This window comes from Ovis aries, chromosome 6 (assembly GCF_016772045.2).
Source record: "Ovis aries strain OAR_USU_Benz2616 breed Rambouillet chromosome 6, ARS-UI_Ramb_v3.0, whole genome shotgun sequence".
NCBI classification, from domain to species: domain Eukaryota; kingdom Metazoa; phylum Chordata; class Mammalia; order Artiodactyla; family Bovidae; genus Ovis; species Ovis aries.
In genome coordinates, this window is record NC_056059.1 from 36,397,432 (window position 1) to 36,423,682 (window position 26,251).

At 38.3% G+C, this 26,251-nt stretch overlaps 1 protein-coding gene across 16 annotated transcripts in view; it reads left to right on the plus strand.

Annotated features, from left to right (window-relative positions):
- The window catches only part of FAM13A (family with sequence similarity 13 member A), a 340,765-nt gene that overhangs the window by 43,120 nt on the left and 271,394 nt on the right, over positions 1-26,251 (plus strand). For all 16 annotated transcript variants that reach the window (XM_060416890.1, XM_060416884.1, XM_060416886.1 and 13 more), the window contains exons 3-4: positions 6,307-6,516; positions 24,981-25,155. In XM_060416890.1, coding sequence (XP_060272873.1) covers positions 6,307-6,516; positions 24,981-25,155 — 385 coding nt within the window. The remainder of the gene's footprint in view (positions 1-6,306; positions 6,517-24,980; positions 25,156-26,251) is intronic.

Genomic DNA, 26,251 nt, shown 5'->3' on the forward strand with positions numbered 1-26,251 from the left:
GGAGGAGGCTGCAGGGAAATGTTCCACCTTTCCTCTGTAGGAACACGTATGTGCTATGATAGGGACTGAATGGCAGCAGCTCAGGCCTTAGAAGGAGTTTTGTGTTAATTGAAAAACAGCCATTTGCTCAGGTTATTTGGTATGTAGATGAGAAAATATTATAGTATTTTGCTTTGAAAACTGAAGAGCCAGGGACTCACTGCATTCTTACCTCCTAGGAGTTAGTGTTTGGAGAGGAAGATAGCTGCAGGAGGGTGAGATTCTTAGAGAATAGTTCTGGGTTTGTTCGAACACTTAAAGCAGGTTAAACACAACTGTGCTATATGCAGCATGGCAGGAAGATGGGCCCTTGGCCTACAAAATCTTGAAGCCAGGTGGTATAGTGTTAGAGGTTTGACAGGACTTAGTTACACACTCACTATTGAGTAAAACTGTAACCTCTGACTTAGATACAAGACAATCACTAGATAATTCATTTAATATCTTAAATAGGATTGTTTGGTATTTCTCATTTGGATGCCAAACTGTGACCACCTAAGATAATATTTTCATTATGGCATCACCAATATTCTGACCTTTTACCCAACAATGATTAAGTAATAGCCTTTTGAGGTTACTCTTATGTAAAATTGGGCTTCCCTGGTGGCTCAGACCATAAATAATCTGCCTGCAATGTGGGAGACCTGGGTTTGATCTCTGGGTCAGGAAGATCCCCTGGAGAACGGAATGTCATCCCACAACAGTATTCTTGCCTGGAGAATTCTATGAACAGAGAAGCCTGACTGGCTTCCATGGGGTCACAAAGAGTTGGATACAACTGAGCTATTAACACTTTATGTGAAATCATTTTTATTTTTAATCTTTTAAAACAATATTGAATATCTACTAAATTGATGTGGTTTGAAATTCAGAAAGATATACAGTGAAAAGTCTCTCCCTCCAAACCCTGTCCCCTGATCATTCATCTTGCCCTCCCCAAAACAATACTACTAAACTATTTTTTGCTATGTTCTTGCAAAGATATTTGAATATATAAGCAAATTTGTGTATTTTCCTTTTCCTTTTTAATGTTAGCACATCATGCACACTGTTTATGAATCTTCTTTAAAAAAAATCACTCAACGGTATATTTTGAAGACCCTTCCATTTTGCATAAAGAGCTTTCCTCCTATAATTCTTTATTCCTCTGCATGCTGTTACACTTTATGTATATGTGTGTCACTGTGTTAACTAGTCACATTCTGATCAGCATTGAATTATTCCAGTCTTTCGATGTTTGCAGACAATGATTCAGTGACCGACCTTTACCATGTATCAAGCACTGTGATGTGCCTACAGACTAACCTTCTGAAAGTAGGCTTATGGATCAAAAGATACGTGCACTAATAATCTTAGGAGTTGAGCTAGTTTACCTTCACACCATCAGTGTATGAAAATCTGGGCAAATTTTGAATTAGAGATTGTGTTCTTCTATTTCTCCTTAGTGTACACTTCATTATACTTTAATAGGGTGTATTCAGGTAATACAAAACTAAATGTTTTAGTGGGCTCAGTCAGCTATCAAACACGTGGCCCCTGCCCTGGAAACACGGAGTCTTAACTACTAGACCACCAGGGAAGTCCTTCAGTCAATCATTCTTAGCCAGGGTTAAGAATACCCTGGTTAAGAATATGTGTTCAAAATACACATTCATTGACAGTACCTCGGATCTACTGAATCAGTCTTGACAGGCACCTGCCCTGTATTTTTGAAAAGCTATGTAGTTAATTACACTGTAGACAACCAGGAGCCGCCTTCTGTATTTGGAACTATTACGTTAATAAACCATAGGGCCCGTGTAAGTCTGAAGTGTGGTATGGAGTTTGAGGAGCTTCCCTGGTGGCTCAGTGGTTAAGAATTCCATCTGCCAATGCAGGAGACTTGGATTCAGTCCTCAGGTCGAAAAGAACTTCTGGAGAAGGAAATGACAACCCACTCCAGTATTCTTGCCTGGGAAATCCCACGGATAGAGGAGCCTGGTGGGTTACAGTCCATGGGGTCACAAAAGCATCGGACATGACTTAGTCAGTAAACAACAAAAACAAAGTGGAGTTTGAGGGCAAGACACTTCAGTTGGTTTTGTTTAACTGTTTTATAGCTTAAGTCAACAAGTATTTATTATGCACCTGTGAGACAGTAGGCACTCTGTCAGATATGGGATTAGGGATGATTGGTTGTATAATTAACTGTATTTAGATATTATGGTCATACTTTGTTGTTTAATGTAAATGTAGATATCTAACAACTTGCTGTGAGGGAAACCTTTTGCTATTATCAAGGAATTTTAGAACAGAAAGTGTTTATCAGGTACTCTATTAAGACCTTTTAAATAGACATTTATTTGGCCACCTAATGCAAAGAGGCGACTCATTGGAAAAGACCCTGATGCTGGGAAAGATTGAGGGCAAGAGAAGGGGCCAAAAGAGGATGAGATGGTTGGATGGCATCAGCGACTCAGTGGATATGAGTTTGAGCAAACTTCTGGAGATAGTGAAGGACAGGGAAGCCTGGCGTGCTGCAGTCTATGGGGTTGCAAAGAGTCAGACACAACTGAGCAACTGAACAACAAAAATAGACTTTGGGTTTTTATTAAAAAAAAAACAAACACAAAATTTATGTGTATTTTTCCATTCAAAGGAAAATCTTGAAGTTATGAGTCATATCATGTTTATACTGATCAGTTATTTTAAAATAACTGATCTTGTTTACTGTGTTACTGGATTGTTTCTACTTTAACATGAAGATGCTGTGGGATATTTAAATAGTGTAGGATTCTCTACTTACCACCAGATGTCAGAATATGCATACGTATTGTCATATGACTGTCTAGGCCAGTGTGCTAATATGAAAAATTCTGACTTCTGGCATGTTCAGTTTCTGTTGATGGATTCATACGATCATACATGTATTCATTAGATTTTTTAATAAATACTTCAGTTGTAGCTGTCAGTGCTGTATACACGTTATTTTTTGGCATTGCTAATCCATTAAATTGATGTTTCATTATGATTAATCTACATCTCATGAAATCAAATGTGACAGAACCTCAAATGTACGAGAGTAACTCCATAAAGCTTTCTAAACATCTCCTCCCTCTGAACGTTTCTGTTGTAATCATTTCCTAAAAATTTATAATAGGAAACATTAGAGACTGTATTGTCTGGTAAGTTTCATATGGGTATAGTATATAAGTTCATAAGGGACTTTAAAAAACTATATGGATTCTTTTTGCCAGAGTAAAATAGCTGTGTCCTGATTGGAAAGTCACTAAGTATCCTTCGAGTTGTTTGGGTGAGAAAAGTTCCTGAGGGGAGAGTTCTGCAAATAAGTGGAATCAGGGCAGGAAAAATGGTTGAGAAGCATTGACTTTGGTGATTTCTATTTGTAGCTTCTCTGTCCTTTATTAAGGTCCACAGGGATCAGGAATGTTTAAGACTAAAGCCAGTTCTTGGAGCTAGCTAGTTATTTTTCACTAACTGAAAGTACATTTATTTGAGAGAAGGGTCAGAAAACCTTGTTGGAAGAGGGAACCTCAGGTCAAAGCTAGAAAATTACTGTGAAATCAGATCCAGGGGCATTTGCTGGGCCAAAAGCAGGCTCTCAAGCTGGGTAGATAGAGGACTATATTGTCAAGTTATGTATCTTCAGAATTTGGGCCTTGACCAGGAATGGGATTCTCTTTTTTGGGGCGCTATCTGCTTGATGCCAGAATATGTTTCTGAAGTTATAAATGAAGCTTTGTAGAGGAAACAGACTTTGAAGACTTTAAAAATGACTAAGCTGAAGTCTCCCTGTAGTAACTGATACTCTGCAGTATTAAAGCAAGTGGCATATCACATGAGTTATCTGTTGGTGCAAAACAGATGACCCCAAAACATAGTAGCTTAAAACTGTTTATTATCCCACAGTTCCTATGGGTTAGAAATTCGGACACAGCTTAGTTATGTCCTCTGTTTTAAGGTCTCTTTTAAGGCTGCAGTCATGGTGTTGGCTGAGGTTACCATTCATATCAGGACTTGACTGGGTAAAAGTTCATGTCCAAGCTCATTCATGTGGCTGTTGGCAGGATCCGGTTCCTTGTGGCCTGTTGACCTGAGGGTCTGGGTTACTCACTGACTTGTCCAGAAACTGCCCTCAGTTCCTTGCCACGTGGACCTTTCTGTAAGGGAGCTCACAAAATAACAGCTGATTCATCATAGTGAGCAAACAAGAACAGTCAGAGAGAGAACGCAAGCAAGCAATGTAGACATCACAGTCTTATAATCTAATCTCAGAAGTGAGGTTGCAACCTCATCACTTTCTCTTGTTCAGAAGCTAATCACTAGGTCCAGACCACACTCGAGGAGGGGAGAGGATTCCACACGGTATGGATACCAAGAGGTGAGGGTCAGTCACTAGGGCCTGTCGAGAAGCTGCCTAGCTCACAAACAGCCTGGTGTCTCCTCTATTACATGGTGGCCTAGCCATACCAATTGTGAAATATTTTAAATATCATCTCCGGTTCCACAAATTTTTGTCAAAATTGAGCTAAAATTCATATCAATTTTTGATACTTGTGTTCTTTGTAATCCAATAATACGTGTATATGTAGAAGTACAAAAACATCTTACCAGATGACAAATTCCATAAGGATCCTGGTGGTATTTGAAGTTTTTTTCTCAGAGTTGGTTTTTTGTTTTAGTACCTAACATACTGCAGGGCACTTTGCTGAATTAAAGGATTCATAAATGTCTTCTCAAATTACAAAGCAAAATGAAATTAGCTCTCTTTTTCTTTAGAAAGAGAAATACAGTTAGAGGAAAGAGAGACACCAAGGCTGATAGGCACAGACACCTGCCGTCTAAGTAATTCAGACAGGCTTCGGTGCTTCGGTTGTTGGCTGAAATTCACCACTGGACTCTCAAAAAGACAGTGGCGAGTTGAGTCCATGGGTTATTCTTGGATTGTTTCTCACACCTCCAGCATTCCCCCACCATCTGACTCACTTGCTCTCATGGTACTTTGTCTCCTTGAACCCAGCACACTGAGCTGGAAATCATTGTCCTCTACCTCAAACCAGCTGCCACCCTTCCACCACAACCCCCTCCCCACCTCATTCTTTACAGTACTTTTCCCTGAATCCCTAGTTTTCAAATATTAAAGTTCCTTTTCAGCCTTCTCCACTTCTCTGTTTTCTTTGTATGTACCAAGTTCCCAAATCATCTTTATTCTTTCCTTGCCACTCCCTTCCCACCATAGTTTCTGTCTTACTGCCTTACGTAGACTGTAGTCACCCTAAGGCAAGCTCTCTGCCCTCTGCGTTCTCTACTTACTAGCTAGGTCTTCTTTCAACCTTGTTTATGTTGTCTCCCACAGTCAAGCACACATTTAATGCTCCATTGGTAAATTATGATAAAGTCTTTACCCTGTGTCTTGACATGCATTACCCTATACTTACCATTTCTTCCATTTTATTAACCCATGACTCTTTGCCTTAAACACTTCATATTTTCACCTGCCCACCTTTCTCTCTGTTCTCCTCTCTCAGCTTCTCTATTCATATATTGGTTTCTCTTTGTCAGGGATCGATTACATTTTTTGGGGTTGTGAGGCTTAATCCTTTTGTGGCCCTCTTTAAGAGAAAGAATACAGAATTAAGAGTACAGAAAAAGGGTAGAACACTGGAGAAGGCCCCAGTAAATGCGAGGCTTCTCCGTGAAGCCTTCTCGGCTGACCCCAATTAACACTAATAATCACAGATCAATAGGCTAAAGGCCAAGATCTTTTCTTAACTACTTTACAGTCTCTAGGTCTTACAGTTTGTATTTATTGATTACTAAAGAAGTAATAGTTCTTTATCAAATAATTGCAAAGGTAATCATATACAGGTAAGAAGTTTCTTCCATACGTGTTATTCTTTTTTAAATAGTTGTTCTTAAAATGATAAGCTGTTTTTGGAGCCCAGAGTAAATTTCTGTTGTATACTGTAGAAGATGATATGAATGACATTTCTTTGTAGAGTAGTGTGTGTGCTGTGTTTGTTGTGTCCTGACCTTATTTTTAGAGGTCAGCTTTCACAACAATCATATATGATGTTTTGGGTTGATATATAGTAAATGGGAAAACTTATTATTCTAAGAAAACATTTTTGTAAAATGTGAAAACCTTCCAGTGCTTGATAATTATTCAGGAAATTTTATACTGAGGTTTGATTGTTACTGTCCTTTCGAGTTTGTATTTGTGAGAGACCTCTGTTTATTTTCTGCGTGTCGTCTTGGCTGTTTCAGGACTCACCCAGGAAGGCCTTTTCCGGGTGAATGGCAACGTCAAGGTGGTGGAACAGCTTCGATGGAAGTTTGAGAGCGGGGTGCCCGTGGAGCTAGGGCGAGATGGGGACGTGTGTGCGGCTGCCAGCCTGTTGAAGCTCTTCCTGAGGGAGCTGCCCGAGAGTGTGATCACCTCCACACTGCAGCCTCGCTTCCTTCAGCTCTTTCAGGGTCAGTACACCAAATCCTTCTAGGAATTAAAGCAATTTTATTTTTCACCTGACAGATTTTAAATATTTGCAATTTCTCCATTACTGTCACCTTGTATCTTATTCTAGATCCTTACCTTCTACCCTAAAATAATACTAAACTGATTATGAAATGCTATTATTAAATATAATTTCTAAGACTGTTTGCATATGAATATATAAATAACATAGTAGTTAAAAGCCCTGGTGCTTTTGGGCCAAAGAAATTCTTTTCTGACTAGTTAGTGATTGCCATCAAAGTACTAAGACTGAGGCATTAAATTCTGTGTAGGGAATATTGATTAAATTGTGTTTGCTTAGTGTCCTTTGAGACTGAAAAGTCACTAGTGTGCTTTCTCATAAGCAATATTGAGTCCTAAAATAGTATTTGTTTTATATAGTTGAAGTTAAAATTGATTGTTTAGAGGTCCTTAAGCATCTGTTTTTCTTTGAGGTAGCGTTCATTTGCAATATTATATTCGTTTCAGGTATACAACATAGTGATTCAAAATGTTTATATGTTATACTTCATTTAAAGTTATTATAAAGTATTGGCTATATTCCCTGTGCTGTCCAATATATCCTTGTACCTTATTTATTTTATCTGTAATAATCTGTGCCTCTTAATCCCCTACCCCCACCTGTGTTGCCCCTTATCTCTTCCTTCTTCTCACTGGTAGCTTCTGGGATGTCCTCTATTTCTCCAAGTCTGTTTCTATTACATGTATTCATTTGTTTTATGTTTTTCAATTTCACATTTAAGTGATAAGACAATATTTGTCTTTCTCTATCTGACTTATGTCACTAAGCATAATATTGTCCAGGCTCATCCATGTTGTTGCAAATGTCAAAATTTCATTTTATTTTATGGCTGAGATATGTATACACACACACACACACACACACACACATATATGTGTATATACATATTTATCTATCGAAGGACACTTAGTTGGCTTACATATTTTGGCTTTAGTAAATAGTGCCACTGTGAACATTGGGCTACATGTATCTTTTCAAATTAGCGTTTACATTTTTTTGGATATATGTATATCTAGAACTGAAATTGCTGGATCATAATGGTAATTCTATTTTTAGTTTTTTGAGAAAACTATACTCTTTTTCGTAGTGGTTGCACCAGTTCTCATCAATATTGTACAAGGCTTCCCTTTTCTCCACATCCTCAGCAACATTTGTTGTTTGTGGTCTTTTTCATGATAGCCATTCTAACAAGAACGAGGTGGTAGCATATTGTGGTTTTGATCTGCACTTCTCTACTGATGAGTGATGTTGAACATCTTTTCATATTCCTGTTAGCCATATGTTTGTTTTCTTTGGAAGAACGTCTGTCTATTCAGGTCTTTTTGCCCATTTTTTAATTGATTTGGTGTTTATTGATAATGAATTGTATGAGCTATTTATATATCCTGGATGTTAACCCCTTACTGGGCATATCTTTTACAGATATTTTATCCCATTTAATAGGTTGTCTTTTCATTTTTTTCAGTGGTTTCCTTTGCTATGCTGAAGCTTTTACGTTTAATTAGACCCCATTTGTTTGTTTTTTCTTTTGTTTCCTTTGCTTTAGGAGATAGATCCAAAACAATACTGCTGCAGTTTGTGTCTTGCCTGTGTTTTCTCCTAGGAGTTTTATGGTTTGGGTCTTAGATTTATGTTTTTAATCAATTTGAGTTTATTTTTTATATGGTGTGAGAAAATGATCTGATTTTATTCTTCTCGATATAACTGTCTAGATTTCCCAGCACCAGTTATTGAAGCAACCGTCCTTTCCCATTACATAGTCTTGCATCTTTTGTCGTAGATTAGTTGATAAGTGTGTGAGTTTATTTCTGGGCTCTCTGTTCTGTTACACTGATCTGTGTGTCTGCTTTTGTGCTGATACCACACTGTTTTATTGACTGTAGCTTTGTTATAAGGTCTGAAGTCAGGGAGCCTGAGTTCTCCAGCTCCAGTTTTCTTTTTCAAGATTTTTGTGGCTATCTGGGGCCTTTTGTTTAGCCATACAGATTTTAAGACTTTTTTGTTCTAGTTCTGTGAAAAATGCCATAATAATTTGATAAGATTGCACTGAATCTGAAGAGGGAGCCTCACCTTTATGACCTCATGTAACCTTAATTACCCCTTCCAAATATTGGAGTTTAGGTCATATTGGAGTTTAGGGCTTTCAGTTCAGTTCAGTCACTCAGTCGTGTCCGACTCTTTGCGACCCCATGAATCGCAGCACGCCAGGCCTCCCTGTCCATCACCATCTCCCGGAGTTCACTCAGACTCACGTCCATTGAGTCAGTGATGCCATCCAGCCACCTCATCCTCGGTCGTCCCCTTCTCCTCCTGCCCCCAATCCCTCCCAGCATCACAGTCTTTTCCAATGACTCAGCTCTTCGCATGAGGTGGCCAAAGTACTGGAATTCCAGCTTTAGCATCATTCCTTCCAAAGAAGTCCCAAGGCTTTAACCTGTTACTTTGTAGGGACAGAATTCAGTCCATAGCACTGCTTTTTTTTTAAAAAAAATTGTCACAATTTGGTGTATGTATTATTAAAAATTAATTAGTAAAATGCCTACAGAGGATGCTAATTAGATACTGTCTAGAATAGAAATCATTAATTACTACGGAACTGATTTTTTTTTTTCCTTAGAAATCTTTAATGACTAGCAGAGATAGGAATAAGGAATGAGTTTAAAATAAATGATAAGCTGTCTAAAAAATACTACTGGGTATTATTTTTGTTTTTTTGTATAATTTTCTATGAATTGTTTGTATTTTAATATTGATTCTGTGTAAGAATTTATTCCTTCTAGTGATGATAGGCGCTAGTTAGTGACTACTCACTGTGTAATACCTAGAAGATACTTTATTTATATAATCTCTTTTGATTTGAGCATCAACTCTAATGAGATACAGAGAAAATAAGATTCATTTTGGAGGAGGAAATTACAGCCTGTGGTTTAGAGCATGGGCTCTTGGTCCATTCTGACTAGTTTGCCTGCTGCCAGCTGCGTTAGTATGGATGGTTACTTAACCTTTCTGTGTCTTAGTATATTAGGTACCTATTGCTACATAGCAGTTGTCTGAAAACTGCATTAAACATGTATTTTCTGTCAGGAAGTTGCTCTCAAGAGTTGTCCAAGGGCTGCAGTTATCTGAAGGCTTGACTGGAGCTGGGAGATCTGCTTCCAGGGTGGTTTGTTCACATGGCTGACAGTGTAGTGCTGGCTCTTGGTGAGACGCCTCAGTTCTTTTCTCTGTGAGCACCTCCTGATGGCTACTTGAGTGTTCTCGTAACATGTAGCTGGCTTCCCCCAGAGTGTGAGGACATCAGGAGAGATGGAAGCCATCCTTTCTGGGACCTAGCCCCAGAAATCAAATAGCATCATTTGTACTACATTATATTCACTAGGAGCATATTCAGGAGGAGAGGAATTGGGCACCATCTTTTGAAGGAAGAAGTATCAGACTTTGTGAACACTGTAAAAACCACCACACATAGTTTTACTACTATGGAGTGCACTTCCTGAACTTGTGTGGATACTGAGTTTATCCACTGAAGCAGTTAAAACAGTGTTGGTCATGTACCATATATTTAATAAACATTAAGTTGTGCATCTCAATTGTAGCAGCCCATAAGAATTGTCTGGGAACCTTTGAAAAATCCCAGAGATCACTACATCCTAGACAGATTAAATCATCATCTTTAGAGGTGACACACAGGGATCCAGAGTTTTAATGCAACCTTCCATCCCCATGCTTATGTACCAGTTTATCCTCAGCCCTTGCTCCCACCCCTTGGTTTCTTGGTTATATAAAGATGAACCATTTAGTGTGATTTCCTTCAAGTTTTTAACTTTTAACCTCAAAATTAACCCCTTTATTCTACTGTCCCTGTTTCCTAAATAAAAAATTACAAAAGTTACAGAAGAGTGAATGCACCTACCTGCCTAACGATTAAGGAGGAGGAAGGAAAGGGGGGAAAGTGAGTTCCAGTTTGGAGTTAAATGAAAATTTCAAAATTCTTGCCCAAATTAATTGAAACTGCTTAAACTTTTGGTTGTTGTTCTGCCCGGTAAATCACACAAAATGGACCAAATCTTCCAGAAATTCATCAGGAATATTTTTGGAATAGCTATCAATTACCAATTTTTATTTTTTGAAATGTTTTATATAATTTTAATGAAAGTGTGAGCCTGCAAATATTGCATGTTACAAATAGTACAGGACTCTTTTATATGAAATCAGTGATTAAAAATTTTTTAATCATAAATTGAGGTAAAGGCATTGTTTCCTCCCAGTTGGCACGGTGGTAAAGAATCTGCCTGCTAATGCAGGAGCTGCAGGAGACATAGGCTCGATCCCTGGATCAGGAAGATTCCCTGGAGGAGGAAATGGCAACCCACTCTAGTGCTCTTGCCTGGAAAATTCCATGAACAAGAGGAGCCTGGCAGGCCACAGTCCATGGGGTCTCAAAGAGTCGGACACGACTGAGCAACTGAGCATACACACACGCAAAGGCATTGTTTGATATTTTATTGCTCACATAGGAAAGTAGGATACTGTCTTGTGAACAGTGAGCTTACAGGTTTATTAGGGGAATAGAGCAGGTACACAGAAAGCCAGGATATACAAAACAGAGTGAGTTTGAGGGGAAGAATCCTCACTAAATCAGATGATAAGAAGGGTTTATGAAAGAAGGAAGTGATACGTGAACTGGGACTTTTGGAGGGCTGGTAGAATTACCACAAATGGTGTGTGCTTAGGAAGAAAGGATTACAAAAACAAAGGTGTTTGGAAAACAGAGGTACATGATTGCAACAGTGAACATAGTGTGTTAGGGAAGAAGGGGTAATGAGTGGTTAATGCAATGGGTTTGGTGGTTTGTCAGTAACATTTTTAATCAAATACTGAAGTGACATGTTCTTAAGTAATTTTATTACTTGATAAAATTCATCATATTGCTTTTAACATTTTCCTTTATTTAAAGAAATATTTTTGTCAGACTAGTATGTGCATATGGTTTTATTAAAAAATTAAATAAAGGAGAAAGATTTATATAGTAAATCCCTAAACATGCTTTGGCTGCCCTAAATTTTCTTTCCCAGAGGAAATCAGTTTTCACTTGTCTAGCTGTTCTTTTGATATTTCCTTCCATTTGATAATATAATGTTTTATCTTGATTACTTCCAGATGTTATCTCATTGTTTCTGCTTAAGAAATGTGCAAAATTAGCTATGTTACTCTGTTATTTACTCCAGTATCATTCTACCACAATTTTAACTGATAATTTTTGTATGTATTTAATTAAGGTATGCCTTGTTAGCACTACATAAGGGTGTGTACGTACTTGTGTGAAGTGTATTGCCTGATGTTAATATCTCTTAGATTTATAGGGAATTGTCTGAATGAAAATAAGCTGCATTTTTTAGATTGTTCCAATGCATCCACCATTGCCTGTTTTTTTCAAAATGTGAAATAATTTGTCAATTGTTTATTTCTGGGGAGATTGCTCTTGGACCCTTTTTCTTCTCTCATCTGAACCCCAGTAGTAGGTGTCACCCTGAGCTTCCTTCCCCGAAATCTTCCCAGACCTGCCCTTCCTGGCAGTCTTTTCTCTCTATTGTGTTGGACACTCAGCAGATCCCTTCAGCCTGGAAAATATTGTCTTTTGGTCTTGGAAATGTACCTATATTATCTTTTATTGTTCCTGTAGAGGTTTGAGTTTGATTATTGTCTTTAAATTCTGTTTTCTATGAAATTTAATCAGTTTTATTTTCTAACTTTATTTTAAAATTTTAGCCTTTGACTTTAATATCGAACACATTCACACTCTATTATTTTTTCGAAGTACTTTGTTTTATTGCACTGTGTTCTTCTTTCTGAGATAAAAATAAGGCTTTGGGGGATGTTTGTTTATGTGGCTTTGGCGTGGTCTTCCTCCCCCCTATATTTCTGTTTGCGGGATTTCTCTTTCTCTCTTTACTCAAACATGTGAGGATCTTTGGCTGTCGAGATTTAGGAGTAGCATTTTGTACGTGGACCAGTGGGCTTGTCTACTGGTGTACTTCACTTCAGGAGGATTAGATGGTGGGGATAGAGGAAATCTAGCTGTTTCATTGGGGAACCACAAATGTCAATATGTGCGCATATTTTTCTCTTCAGCTATTGAGTTACTTGAGCAGGAGTAGGAGGGAGATGGGAAGTATGCTAATGGGCCTGTTATTTATTAGCACATTTTCACTCATCTTCACGTTTTCAGCTGTTTCCTCACTGTAGACCTTAGCTGTTTCAGACGTCCAAGAATCCACTGACGTTATGCAGAGCCTAAACCTCAGCACTCTTGCCTGCTGGCTCACTTGCCTGGGTGCTGGGGTGGTGGAGGGCTGCCTGAAGCTTGACAGGCTTTCATGCAGTCTGTTTTCAGTCGCTTGCATTCACTTCCAAATGGCTTTGAAATCTCCTCTCCTTCTGTCTTCTCTGCTGTTCTTTTTTTGCCCATGGGTGCTTACTTTTTAAGCATCATTTTACTGTCATTTAAGTAGGGTTTTGGGAAGAATATGTGATCAGTGTGTCTCTTTAAATGGACATTCTCCTTTACCTTTCACCCATCCCATGCTTGATTTTAAATGGGGAGAATTTTATAATAGCAGCTGTGTAAACAATGTGTGAGAGTTAAGTGCCTCTGAATTTTAGTTTATGAGCTTTGATAATTTAGATTGTATCTGTTTTTCGTAAGAAAACCACTCTAGTAACACTATCTTAATCAGCATAATGCCTGATTGTAAAGAACGCTTATTTCATTTGCTGACTTGGTGCTTGAGCCTTTCACTATTTTTTTTTTTTTTTTTTCCTTACATGAGGAATTCACTAGGTAAGTTTGAGTTAAGGCTGTCTTTTATCTATTCTATATCATAGTGTCACTGGCATTGTTTGATGTGAGCTGAATGGTTTTGCCTTGCAAATTATAATGTACTAGGTATTAAGTCATTACCCCTTGGGGTAGTAAGAGCACCATAGGAAAAATGAAATATTTCCTTCCCTAGGTTCATTCCTTCTTACTGAGAAGTTCCTTTCCTTTCAAAATTATTAAACTCACACATTTGTTTCTATGAAAAACAATCATTATATTAAACTCCAAGTCTAAGCCCTTTGCATTTTCAGTGTGTGCCTTTTAGGTTTTCTATAAGCAATGCTAAGTATATAAATTATGCATTTTGTCCTGGGTGAAGACCTAAACACAGAGCAGAATTAAAGCATTGCCATCTGCCCAAGCTGCCAGTCACTCAGATGTGTGAAACCTCTACTGGAATAAATTGAAAATGTGGTGCCAGGAAACGCAGGTTTCCACACATGACTTTATACATTTTTATGATATTCCAGTTAGTTCTGCTTCCATCCAGATCCACATGACAGGAAAAAAAGCCTGTCTTATTTATAATTCCCTGTGATCTCTAAGGTTGTAGATCCTAATAGCTAGATGATTTTTGGTTTACTAAATACATATAAATATTTTCCTCTTAATGGCCTTTGACACTGTGAGATAGTGTTAAGTAATGCGTGGGATTATGCAAATTTGGAAAGGTCAAGACTGAGCAAAATTATTCTGCATTAGAACAACTGGTCTTGAGGTATGTATATGTTGTAAATGTGCATGTATGTAAATTTGCTGAAATCTTTATTTACTCTTGTCTTTTCAGCTGTGTTCTCTTTATCCTTGATGACTTACACCTTTAAAAATTCCTGTCATCTTAGTGAGATATGAAGAGGAAAAGTAGATAAACTCATCTTTAATGGACAGTTCTCTTCTAACTTTTTCCTACACTGGATTTTAAAGTCAACAGAATTGCTTTATTCTTTCTTGAGATACAATGTACATACCATAAAACTGACTTTTTTAACGTGTACAATTTAAAGTGGTATTTAATGTATTCAGAGAAGGCAATCATCACTACTATCTGGTTTTAAAATATTTTTATCATTTCAAAAGAAACTCCAAGCCTATTAGCATATACTCCCCATTCCTTCCCAACTTCTCCCCTCCTCTCCTACTAGTCATAGGCAAACACTAATCTACTTTCCATCTATATAGGTTTGTCTGTTATGGCCATTTCTTATAAATGGAATCACACAATATATTGTCTTTTGTGACTGTCCTCTTTCACTTAGCATAAGTTTCAAAATTCATCCATCTTGGAACATAAGCAGTGTGTTGTTCTTTTATGGCTAGGTAGTATTTTATTGAATGACTATACTACACTGTATTTATTCATTCACCAATTGATGGGCATTTGGGTTGTTTTCACCTGTTGGCTCATAGGAATAATGCTGCTATGAACGTTTATGTACAAGTTCTTATATGGACATATGTGTTAATTTCTCTGGAGTATCTATCTAGGAGTGAAACTACTGAGCCAAATGGTGACTTTAACATTTTAAGGAACAAGTTTCCAAAGTAGCTGTACGATTTTGCATTCTCATCAGCAATTAATGGAAGTTTCTTTACATCATCAACAATACCTGTTATTGTCTGTATTTTTCATTTTCATTATCCTCATAGTACAGGCAGTAGTTTTGTAATAACATGAAAATTATAGGCTTGAAGGGGAAAAAGAGAGATCCAGAAGCTCCAGGGCCATGAAAATAATGTCTGTTGGGGGTTTTGGAAATGAATTATCACAAACTGAGTGAAATCTTCAGTAAATTCTGCACTCTTCGTGAATGCTTTCATGAAGAAGTCTTATTTAGATTGAGCTGGAAGAGGAAAAGAGAGAACAGCCAACAAGGGACTTACTGAGAAAAAAAAAAAAAAGGTAAAACAACCCGTATCAATAGAATCAATTCATAAAATACTGAAAATTTGTTTATTGTTTAAATGGTATCGGTTTGAAGGGATGGCAAGTGACCAGCTTGCTAGCTACCTCCAGCTCTACCTGAACCATGTTAAGCTTTGCCTTGAGCCCATGCTTTGCTGAGCCCATGAGCATAGTCAACTTTTACACTGAGTCCATAAACAATTTGAAGACTTCAGGGGAAGAAGGGGACATCCAAAACAACCTTAAATAACTGTGGGTAATGGTTTCAGTCACAGGACATTAAATAAGCCCAGTCCACTTACAGCTGAGCAATAGTGTCAGCTGGCTCAGTAGTGGGGATTAGGTAGAACAGTAGTAACACGATTTGCACTGAAACTACATACTTACTGTACTTTGCCCACTTACTATAGCACTAGCTTTATGGAGAAAGCCAAGTTTTATTGGCAGCAATATTGCCAGTAGTTTTGAAGATTAGCGTCACTGTGGGAGGCTGCCCTCCTATATTGGAATGATAGCTTTTCCCATTCTCTGGTGTGTAGACCTTCCTACATTATAAAGAAAATCTTCAGCTGTTACACCCTTGTGTCTCACATTTAGCCTAGATGTGAGCTCCCAGTTTTGCTATATGGATCGATCATTTAAATGCTTGCTATGTTTTTAATTGATGTCTTCATCCCCACTGACAGGCATTCAGTGAATGTCTGCAGCATAGATTTGCTGATGTACTACTTGGTGTCGCTGAGCATTAGTTTTTGGTTATAGGACTGAAATGTAAAGCAGTGTCTAGTTCTTGTTTTTCCTGCACCCTCTGCCTTTGCTTTCACATGCAGGTCCATTCTGGGAGTGGCAGTGTCAGTCTAGATACAGGCTAATTTGGCAATAAACATAACTCTACATCTTGCAGGAGCTAATCAGAATGATAAGATTTGTAGTTTTATTAATAACGTCTAAGAACAGGTTGTCACTTATTAATTTTTATTAGTTACTTTATCATTCTGCCCTTTGAGAAATTTGTGTGAGGATTTGAGAACTTGGTCATGGGCAAGGGTTGCAAGAGAACTGTAAAAATATAACTTCTCCTTTCACATGGAAAAATACCAATTCCATTAATCATAAGATAGAATTATGTATATAAACTTCTCATCACTCTAAAAAGACATGGTTCCACTCATGAGAAATGAAATGCAGAGGTAAAACTCAGTCTAGTCCAGGATAGCTGGCATATTATGATAATTTTCCCCATTCTTCTGCATGTTTAGAAAGAAACAGAATTCGTGTTTTGTTTCTTCTTAGTTGTTTTATGAAGCATTTTGTGCCGAGAAATTAAGAGTCTTTTATTAAAATGCTGTTCCCCACATATACCCCGGGACCTAAGATGTTATATTTGATTGTAAATAAATGGAGATTCCTACTCCCAGTAGTAGTTTCCTGCTACTCCTCACCAGTTCTGCTTATTTATTTGTTGATTCAAGAAACATTTGTTAAGTATTGACCTATTTGAGACAGTGCTAGGTTCTGTGTGATAGTGATACTCATAAGGGAGCTTTGTAGGCATGCACTGGTCAGACTGTGCTCTGAGGTCAGACTGCCAGGATTTGAGTTGCAGCTTGGCTGTTTGGTAGTTGTATGAACATGGAAAAGTTACTGAATGTCTCTGTTTCAGTCTAGTCATCTCTAGCTGGGGATGTGTGAGACTGCTACTGCTGTTGCTGCTGCTGTGACACATTACCAGAAATATAGTGGCTTAAAACATCACATACTTGCCATCTCATTGTTTTATGAGAACTGTGTAGGCTCAGCTGGTTTCTCTTCTCCAGGTCTCACAAGGTCAAAACCAAGGTGTCAGCCCAAGTTCTTGCTTCCAGACTTATTGAGTTTTGGGGAGCTTTCAATTCTAAGTGGCTGTGAGGCTGTGGTCCCTGATTTCTTGCTGGCTTCTCTTTCTGGAGGCGGTCCACATTCCTGAGCTAGTGGCCTTTCTCCAGCTTCAGAGTCAGCAGCAACTCACTGTTCTAATAGATTAGCAAATTTTCATAAATCCTTGTGTGAGCATTAATGAGGAAATAAAAAGCTACTTCAATAATCTGGCGCCATGAAGCTAAATATTTTGGTTCTTTTAATAGCTGACCTTCCCATGGCCCTGAGATATATTGTAGTAGAGATTAACATTTTGCCAATTGTTTTTTTTTTTTTTTTCTATTTGAGGCTAAGATTGTATGTACAGTATAACTTCCTGGCCATCAAAAAGTCAAAGCACATGACAAGCACTTGGATGAATGTCTAGATAAGAGTAGGGTGCCATCCCGTGATTAGGTCCATTATTGCTGATTATGATTGTAATCTCTTTTTAATGAGAGCAAATACTTGTCACATGCTTCAGTGTTTGCTACCTAATCTGGAACAGAAGTTCTGGTTGTACAGTTTTCTTCAGCTGCTGAGTCATTTACCTGTATACCACACATACTGTGTGCTAGTTTTTTGTTCATGGTTTAGCTTAAAAAAAATAGGTGGGGGGGTCACATTCAGCCAATAATGAAAATCTTGTAAGAAACATGAAAATTTGAAATGGTACTTTCACTAATAGAAAAAGTTAGTTTTTCTCCTAGGACAAGATTGATATTAAGGAAAATGATGACTGTTTCAATTATTAACCATTATTCCATGTACAAAGTTTTTTTAAGCTCTTTGGGTTCATAAATTATACACATCCTGATTTTTATTCCAATTTAGTTCTAGAAGTAACCACACTTTCCTGAAATGGTTAAAATATTTTAATATATCTGCATTGTGCAGTGCATAGTCGCTCAGTCATGTCCCTCTTTCCCCAAATAGAATATGCTTAATGAAAACATGATGTTTATTTTTTTTAGTGCTATATCCCTGGTGTTAGAGACAGTCAGACACACAGAAAGCAGGTGATCAACATCACACATAGTATGGATAAGTATACATTAGGAATAAGTGTGCCCAAGATAGAAGCACTGCTCATTCTTATTTATGATGTGAGACCTTGAGACCTTGTCATAACCAATATCAATGTAAGGATGTGAATGAATACGGTACTCTTTTTTATATTTAGGTATCAGTGAATCAAAAAGTAATGCAAACAATGATAGTTATTATGAACGTTGTTTCTAGAAAACATCAAAAGGCATCTTCTTAGGCACATTTGCACTCATACTTGCCTACTCAGTGCTAGGCTGGACATTATAAATGAGTGGAGCAGTTATTAATCTTATATGGAGAAAGTCTTATCTGTGGGATAGCTGCAGGTGGGCAGTAAAGGTGATATTTACCCCAGATTTCTGGAAAAGCAGTATAAATTGCAGATTCTCAGTATTATTGTGGGTGCTAAGGTGCTTGAGTCGTGTCTGACTGTAACCTGCCAGGCTCCTCTGTCCACGGCATTCTCTAGGCAAGAATGATCAAGTGGGTTGCCATGCCCTCCTCCAGGGGATCTTCCCAACTCAGGGATCTTAACTCACATCTCATGTAATTATTTGGTATGAAAATAAATATTATGCTAATAAAGTCTTTACTTCACTGCTGATATGTTTGAACGAAGATTCAGAAGGTAAATTATGACTCTTAAGGTCCAGGTGTGGTACACTGCTGTCAGAGCCGCTGAAGTAGAGTGAACCAGTGAATCTGTCTTCCATCAGAGGAAGCGGGAATGCTTATGGGCAGGAGGAGATAGATATATTTTCCCCATCATACTTATTTTTGCTTTTGGAGACCATATTTAGTGATTTTTTTCATTCATGCCATGAAGGATTTCATGGTATTTTGTTAAGTTGGATATTCTCTGAATAGATGTCTCCCTTCCCATCTTTTGGTCAGCTTTATTTCCTGGGAAATTACTCGTTATATTTCAAAATAGTGGAAGTAAATCATCAAAGTACTGCTGCTTTTCAAAGATGTCATAAATTCCTAACTATTTTAAATATATATTTTTTTGATCTAGTGTCTTCACACATTGCCTGCCGTAGGGTTTGAAGTTTCATTTCAGAGCCAGAAGGGCGGCCAGATGTCCATTGTCAACACTGTTGGAAAGCCGTTGCTTATACCCTGAAAGGCTGGGAATTAATCCACATTTTAGAAAGAGAGCACACACCCATGAAAACATCCAGACTCACTTTGCCTTAGTCACCATAAGGAAAAAAAGGCCAATAGGAGTACATTTTGTGTTAGTTTCTTTTTTAAATTTTATTTTATGTATGAATTTTGACTGTGCTGCCTCTTCCTTGCTATGCGGGCTTTTCTTTAGCTGCAGCCAGCTGGGTCTACTCTCTAGTTATAGAGCACAGGCTTCTTAACGTGGGGGCTTCCTCGTGGATCACAGGCTTTAGGGCATGTGGGCTCCAGTACTGTGGCTCTCGAGCTCTAGAGCCCAGGCTCAGTAGCTGTGGTGCATGGGCTCAGTTGCTCACCAGCATGTGGAATCTTTCCAGATCAGGGGTCAAACCTGTGTCTCCTACATTGGCAGGTAGATTCTTTACCCTAAACCACCAGGGAAGCCCCTCTTAGTTCATATTTATCTTTATAATATCAAGGTGTGAGAAATGGGTAGTTATCAATTTATTTGTAATCACTCCAAACAATTATTTCCATTTCTTATGTGTTCCTGCTAGGCAAGATCATCAGTCAGCTCAATTCAGTTCAGTCGCTCAGTCGTGTCCGACTCTTTGTGACCCCATGAATGGCAGCACGCCAGGCCTCCCTGTCCATCACCATCTCCCGGAGTTCACTCGGACTCATGTCCATCGAGTCAGTGATGCCATCCAGCCATCTCATCCTCGGTCGTCCCCTTCTTCTCCTCCCCCAACCCGTCCCAGCATCAGAGTCTTTTCCAATGAGTCAATTCTTCCCATGAGGTGGCCAAAGTACTGGAGTTTCAGCTTTAGCATCATTCCTTCCAAAGACATCCCAGGATTGATCTCCTTCAGAATGGACTGGTTGGATCTCCTTGCAGTCCAAGGGACTCTCAAGAGTCTTCTCCAACACCACAGTTTAAAAGCATCAATTCTTCGGCGTTCAGCCTTCTTCACAGTCCAACTCTCACATCCATACATGACCACAGGAAAAACCATAGCCTTGACTAGATGGACCTTAGTTGGCAAAGTAATGTCTCTGCTTTTGAATATGCTATCTAGGTTGGTCATAACTTTTTTTCCAAGGAGTAAGCGTCTTTTAATTTCATGGCTGCAATCACCATCTGCAGTGATTTTGGAGCCCCAAAAAATAAAATCTGACAATGTTTCCACTGTTTCCCCATCTATTTCCCATGAAGTGATGGGACCAGATGCCGTGATCTTCGTTTTCTGAATGTTGAGCTTTAAGCCAACTTTTTCACTCTCCTCTTTCACTTTCATCAAGAGGTTTTTTAGTTCCTCTTCACTTTCTGCCATAAGGGTGGTGTCATCTGCATATCTGAGGTTATTGATATTTCTCCCAGAAAGATCATAGTACAGTGGAAAATGACACAATAATATATAACATACCACATCTTTATGGATTATCAAAATATTTGGATATGATTTTTTTTTAAAGTATTTTCCCAGTGGTCCAGTATAAAGAATCTGCCTGCCATTGCAGAAGACACAGGTTCAATCCCTGGTCCAGGAAGATTTCACATATCACTGAGCAACTGAGTCTCATGTGCCACAGCTTTTGAGCCTATGCTCTGGAGCCTGGAAGCCACAACTGCTGAGCCCATGTGAAACGGCTACTGAAGCCCTCATGCCCTAGAGCCTGTGCTCTGCAACAAGAGAAACCACTGCAATGAGAAGCCTGTGCACCCCAGTTAGAGAGTAGCCCCTGCTCACTGCAACTAGAGAAAAAAACAGCCAGCACAGCCAAAAAACAATTAATATGAGTAATTTCTAGTATCAAGAGATCTGTTTGCCCTGAAATTATAGTTTACTGGATTACATTGTTTGTGATCAATAGGAAATAGAGTTATTCCAGTTATAAATAGAATGTTCTCCAATATGATTCTACCAAAGATGGAACATCTATACACTTTCAGAATTGCTGTTTTTGACAGCATCACTTATTCTAACATTCATAAGGCTCAAATGGGTTCTTATTAAAAGACATTTCACTGAAACCTTACTGTATTCATAAAACCAAGGTAATGAAGGTAAAGCAAAACATTACTTTGCTTATTTAACAAACACTTAACATAGCACTTAGTATGTGCCACTTACTTTGTTTTAAATACTCTGCAACTGTCAACTCATTTAATCCTCATCACAACCCTGTTTCATAGTTGATATTACCCTTAAAAATAAGGAAACAGTGCAGTGAAGAGTCTGAGGTCACAAAAGTAGTAGGTAGCAAACCCTGCTTCCTAGCCTGCATTCTTATCCTGTGATCTGCAGCCGATGTCAGTGGCCATCTATGACTTTCTATGTTTTCACTTCCTGACATTGACATTACCTATGTATCTGTAACGCTGACACTCCTCTTCCTTTGCATCTTACTTGCCTCACTTTTCTGTCTCTTACACCATTGAATTGCTGGAGCAGCTGGCCTATCTTAATTAAAGAATCCAATGTGTGTTAAATACTCAGTTCAGTTCAGTTGCTCAGTCATGTCCGACTGTTTGCAACCCCATGAACCACAGTATGCCAGGCCTCCCTGTCCATCACCAATTCCCAGAGTCCACGCAAACCCGTGTTAATATTGAGTCAGTGATGCTATCCAACCATCTCATCCTCTGTTGTCCCGTTGTCCTCCCGCCCTCAATCTTTCCCAGCATCAGGGTCTTTGCCAATGAGTCAGCTCTTTGCATCAGGTGGCCAAAGTATTGGAGTTTCAGCCTCAACATCAGTCCTTCCAATGAACACTCAGGACTGATCTCCTTTAGGACGGACTGGTTGGATCTCCTTGCAGTCCAAGGGACTCTCAAGAGTCTTCTCCAACACCACAGTTCAAAAGTATCAATTCTTCAGCGCTCAGCTTTCTTCACAGTCCAACTCTCACATCCATACATGACCACAGGAAAAACCATAGCCTTGACTAGATGGACCTTTGTTGGCAAAGTAATGTCTCTGCTTTTTAATATGCTGGCTAGGTTGGTCATAATTTTCCTTCCAAGGAGTAAGTGTCTTCTAATTTCATGGCTGCAATCACCATCTGCAGTGATTTTGGAGCCCAGAATAATAAAGTCAGCCACTGTTTCCCCATCTATTTCCCATGAAGTGATGAAACCAGATGCCATGATCTTAGTTTTCTGAATGTTGAGCTTTAAGCCAACTTTTTCACTCTCCTCTTTCACTTTCATCAAGAGGCTCTTTAGTTCTTTTCACTTTTTGCCATAAGAGTGGTGTCATCTGCATATATGAGGTTATTGATATTTCTCCCGGCAATCTTGATTCCAGCTTGTACTTCTTCCAGCCCAGCGTTTCTCATGATGTACTCTGCATATAAGTTAAATAAGCAGGGTGACAATATACAGCCTTGACATTCTCCTTTTCCTATTTGGAACCAGTCTGTTGTTCCATGTTCAGTTCTAACTGTTGCTTCCTGTTCTGCATACAGATTTCTCAAGAGGCAGGTCAGATGGTCTGATATTTCCAGCTCTTTCAAAATTTTCCAGTTTATTGTGATCCACACAATCAAAGGCTTTGGCATAGTCAATAAAGCAGAAATAAATGTTTTTCTGGAACTCTCTTGCTTTTTCGATGATCCAACAGATGTTGACAATTTATCTCTGATAGATTGTCATTATTCCCTGGAAGTATTTTCTGTAAAAAGATTTGTTTGTCCCTCTGATAGAAAGTAGTATACAGAATTACTTAAGATAGCAACTCTACTATTTAAATATCGACAAAACAAATCTCTGAGAATTGAGGGAAACATTTCACATGTCTGCCTGTGAATTTTGGTACATTGCTGGATGTTTTTGGCTTCATACAAGGTTATTGGGACTTCCCCAGTGGCTCAGTGGGTAAAGAATCTGCCTGCAATGCAGGAGACATAGAAGACTAGGGTTTAATCCCTGGGTCAGGGAGATCTCCTGGAGGAAGAAATGGCAACCCACTCCAGTATTCTTGCCTAGAAAATCCTGTAGGTAGAGGATCCTGGCAGACTACAGTCCAAAGGGTTAAAGAGTCGGATACGCTCAATCCAACTGAGCAACTAGGCACACACAAAGTTATTAGAATTTTGTTTGAAGCATATATCAAATTCTAAACTCTGTGACATGTGGGTGATTAAAAAGCTGCTTAAAAATTTAAAGATTCTTTCCATTTAGTTTGGTGTCACTCATGGTGATCCGGGTAGGTCTCTTACATCAAGTTTTTTCAACCAAGAGATTCTTGTTTTTAACAGACTTGAACAACAGACTGGTTCCAAATAGGAAAAGGAGTATGTCAAGGCTATATATTGTCACCCTGCTTATTTAACTTATATGCAGAATACATCATGAGAAACAGTGGACTGGAAGAAGCACAAGCTGGAATCAAGATTGCCGGGAGAAATATCAATAACCTCAGTATGCAGATGACACCACCCTTATGGCAGAAAGTGAAGAGGAACTAAAAAGCCTCTTGATGAAAGTGAAAGAGGAGAGTGAAAAAGTTGACTTAAAGCTCAACATTCAGAAAACGAAGATCATGGCATCCGGTCCCATCACTTCATGGGAAATAGATGGGGAAACAGTAGAAATAGTGTCAGACTTTATTTTTTGGGGCTCCAAAATCACTGCAGATAGTGACTGCAGCCATGAAATTAAACGATGCTTACTCTTTGGAAAAAAAGCTATGACCAACCTAGATAGTATATTAAAAAGCAGAGACATTACTTTGCCGACTAAGGTCCATCTAGTCAAGGCTATGGTTTTTCCTGTGGTCATGTATGGATGTGAGAGTTGGACTGTGAAGAAGGCTGAACGCCGAAGAATTGATGCTTTTGAACTGTGGTGTTGGAGAAGACTCTTGAGAGTCCCTTGGACTGCAAGGAGATCCAACCAGTCCATTCTGAAGGAGATCAATCCTGGGATTTCTTTGGAAGGAATGATGCTAAAGCTGAAACTCCAGTACTTTGGCCACCTCATGGGAAGTGTTGACTCATTGGAAAAGACTCTGATGCTGGGAGGGAATGGGGGCAGGAGGAGAAAGGGACAACAGAGGATGAGATGGCTGGATGGCATCACTGACTCGATGGACGTGAGTCTGAGTGGACTCTGGGAGATGGTGATGGACAGGGAGGCCTGGCGTGCTGCGATTCATGGGTTTGCAAAAAGTCGGACACAACTGAACGAATGGACTGAACTGAAGTGAAGGCAAAAATGAAATGGAAGATCTGCTATGGATAAAAGTCCAGCCATTATCTTAATTTGTGGCAAGAAAACACAGAATTGAATACCAACCTATTTTATTCACTGAATAAAAAGCTTGTGGTTTTTAGGATGTCTTGAATAAGTCAGTTATTCTGGAAAATTAAAATCAAATGCTTGAGGATCAAAGAAAAAGCAGAAATACCTCTTTATAACGTCACATCTCAGTCCCTGGGAATGATTTCTGAATTAAATGTTGGGATGTATTGTACTTGTGTATCTTTTCTACTACTGTAAAATATACCTGAGAACAATTTTTCTTCTTTTTTTTTTTTCCAGATGAGAGAAATGATGAAGAGAGTAATTTAAGAGCCTTAATAGAAGAGCTGCCAGATACCCACTACTGCCTTCTCAAGTACCTTTGCCAGTTCTTGAGTAAAGTAGCCAAGCACCATGTGCAGAACCGCATGAATGTTCACAATCTTGCCACTGTATTTGGGCCAAATTGCTTTCAGTAAGTTGGTGAACTTTTGCTGTTAGTTTCATCACATGTCCCCTTTTCCTTTACAACTGCCTAAAATTATTGCGATGTAGAAGCATATTTTGGACTAAGAAGTCAACCAGTTTATATTGGAGAAATAAATACCAATTTTTGAGAAGGAAGCTATGCCTTTTTATGAAACCATAATTTTTAATGTTTCAAACAACTTTATTTAAAATTCTGGGAATTAGTATTACTTTCACTAAAAACATTTAAAAATCAGTTTTAAAAATTGATTAGAAAAAGAGGGAATTAATTTGATATAGTATGTAATTTTTTATGAATCATTGCTAATGGGTGGAAAGTAACAAGTGGAATATGTCAGTGACAGAAAAATGTAACTTCAGCTACATTTGTTTTCTAGGAATAGATTAGAAATAAACTAATCTCCTTGGTAGGTGCTATATCACTAGGCACAAGAACTTTTCATAAAGCTTTATATTTTCCCTGTTATTCCTCAAAGGTGTTTAATCATTAATACATGAAATATGATCTTGAAAACCAGAGACTTTGCTTTTAGCTTTCCTATCAATATTTCTGATATCAAACGCATTTCTTCCACTTATAAAGAAAGAGAAAGAACATTCGCAGTTTAAAGCTCTGAGAAATTGTCATCAAGTTTTTTTTTTTTGAATAGTATATCTGCTTATCCACTCCATTAATTTACAGACTCATTCGGCTGCGTGGAACTAGTAATAGTACAATCTTCAGAATGACTCTAAATATAAACTCTAGTTTAGATCATAGTGACTACAGGGTTGCAAGATATTTACAGTCTTCTGTGGAGAAAAGTTCCACCTAAAACAACCATCTCCTTTGTAATGTTAGAGAGTACAGTGTTTATTGAGTATAGTACTAAGTGCTGTACTCATTTATCTGATTGAGTCCAAAGATGCAGAAGTGGTTTATTTTGAAGTTCCCTTATTTAGGATAAGAAAAAAGTAGTTAGTTCAGTTCCTGTGACCACAGTTAGGTCAGTGACTATAGTCCATAAATGTTAATAAAAATCATTGGTAGAAAGTCTGCCATTTAAGGACAATTGAAATACTTTTCTTAATAACTTAGGCGA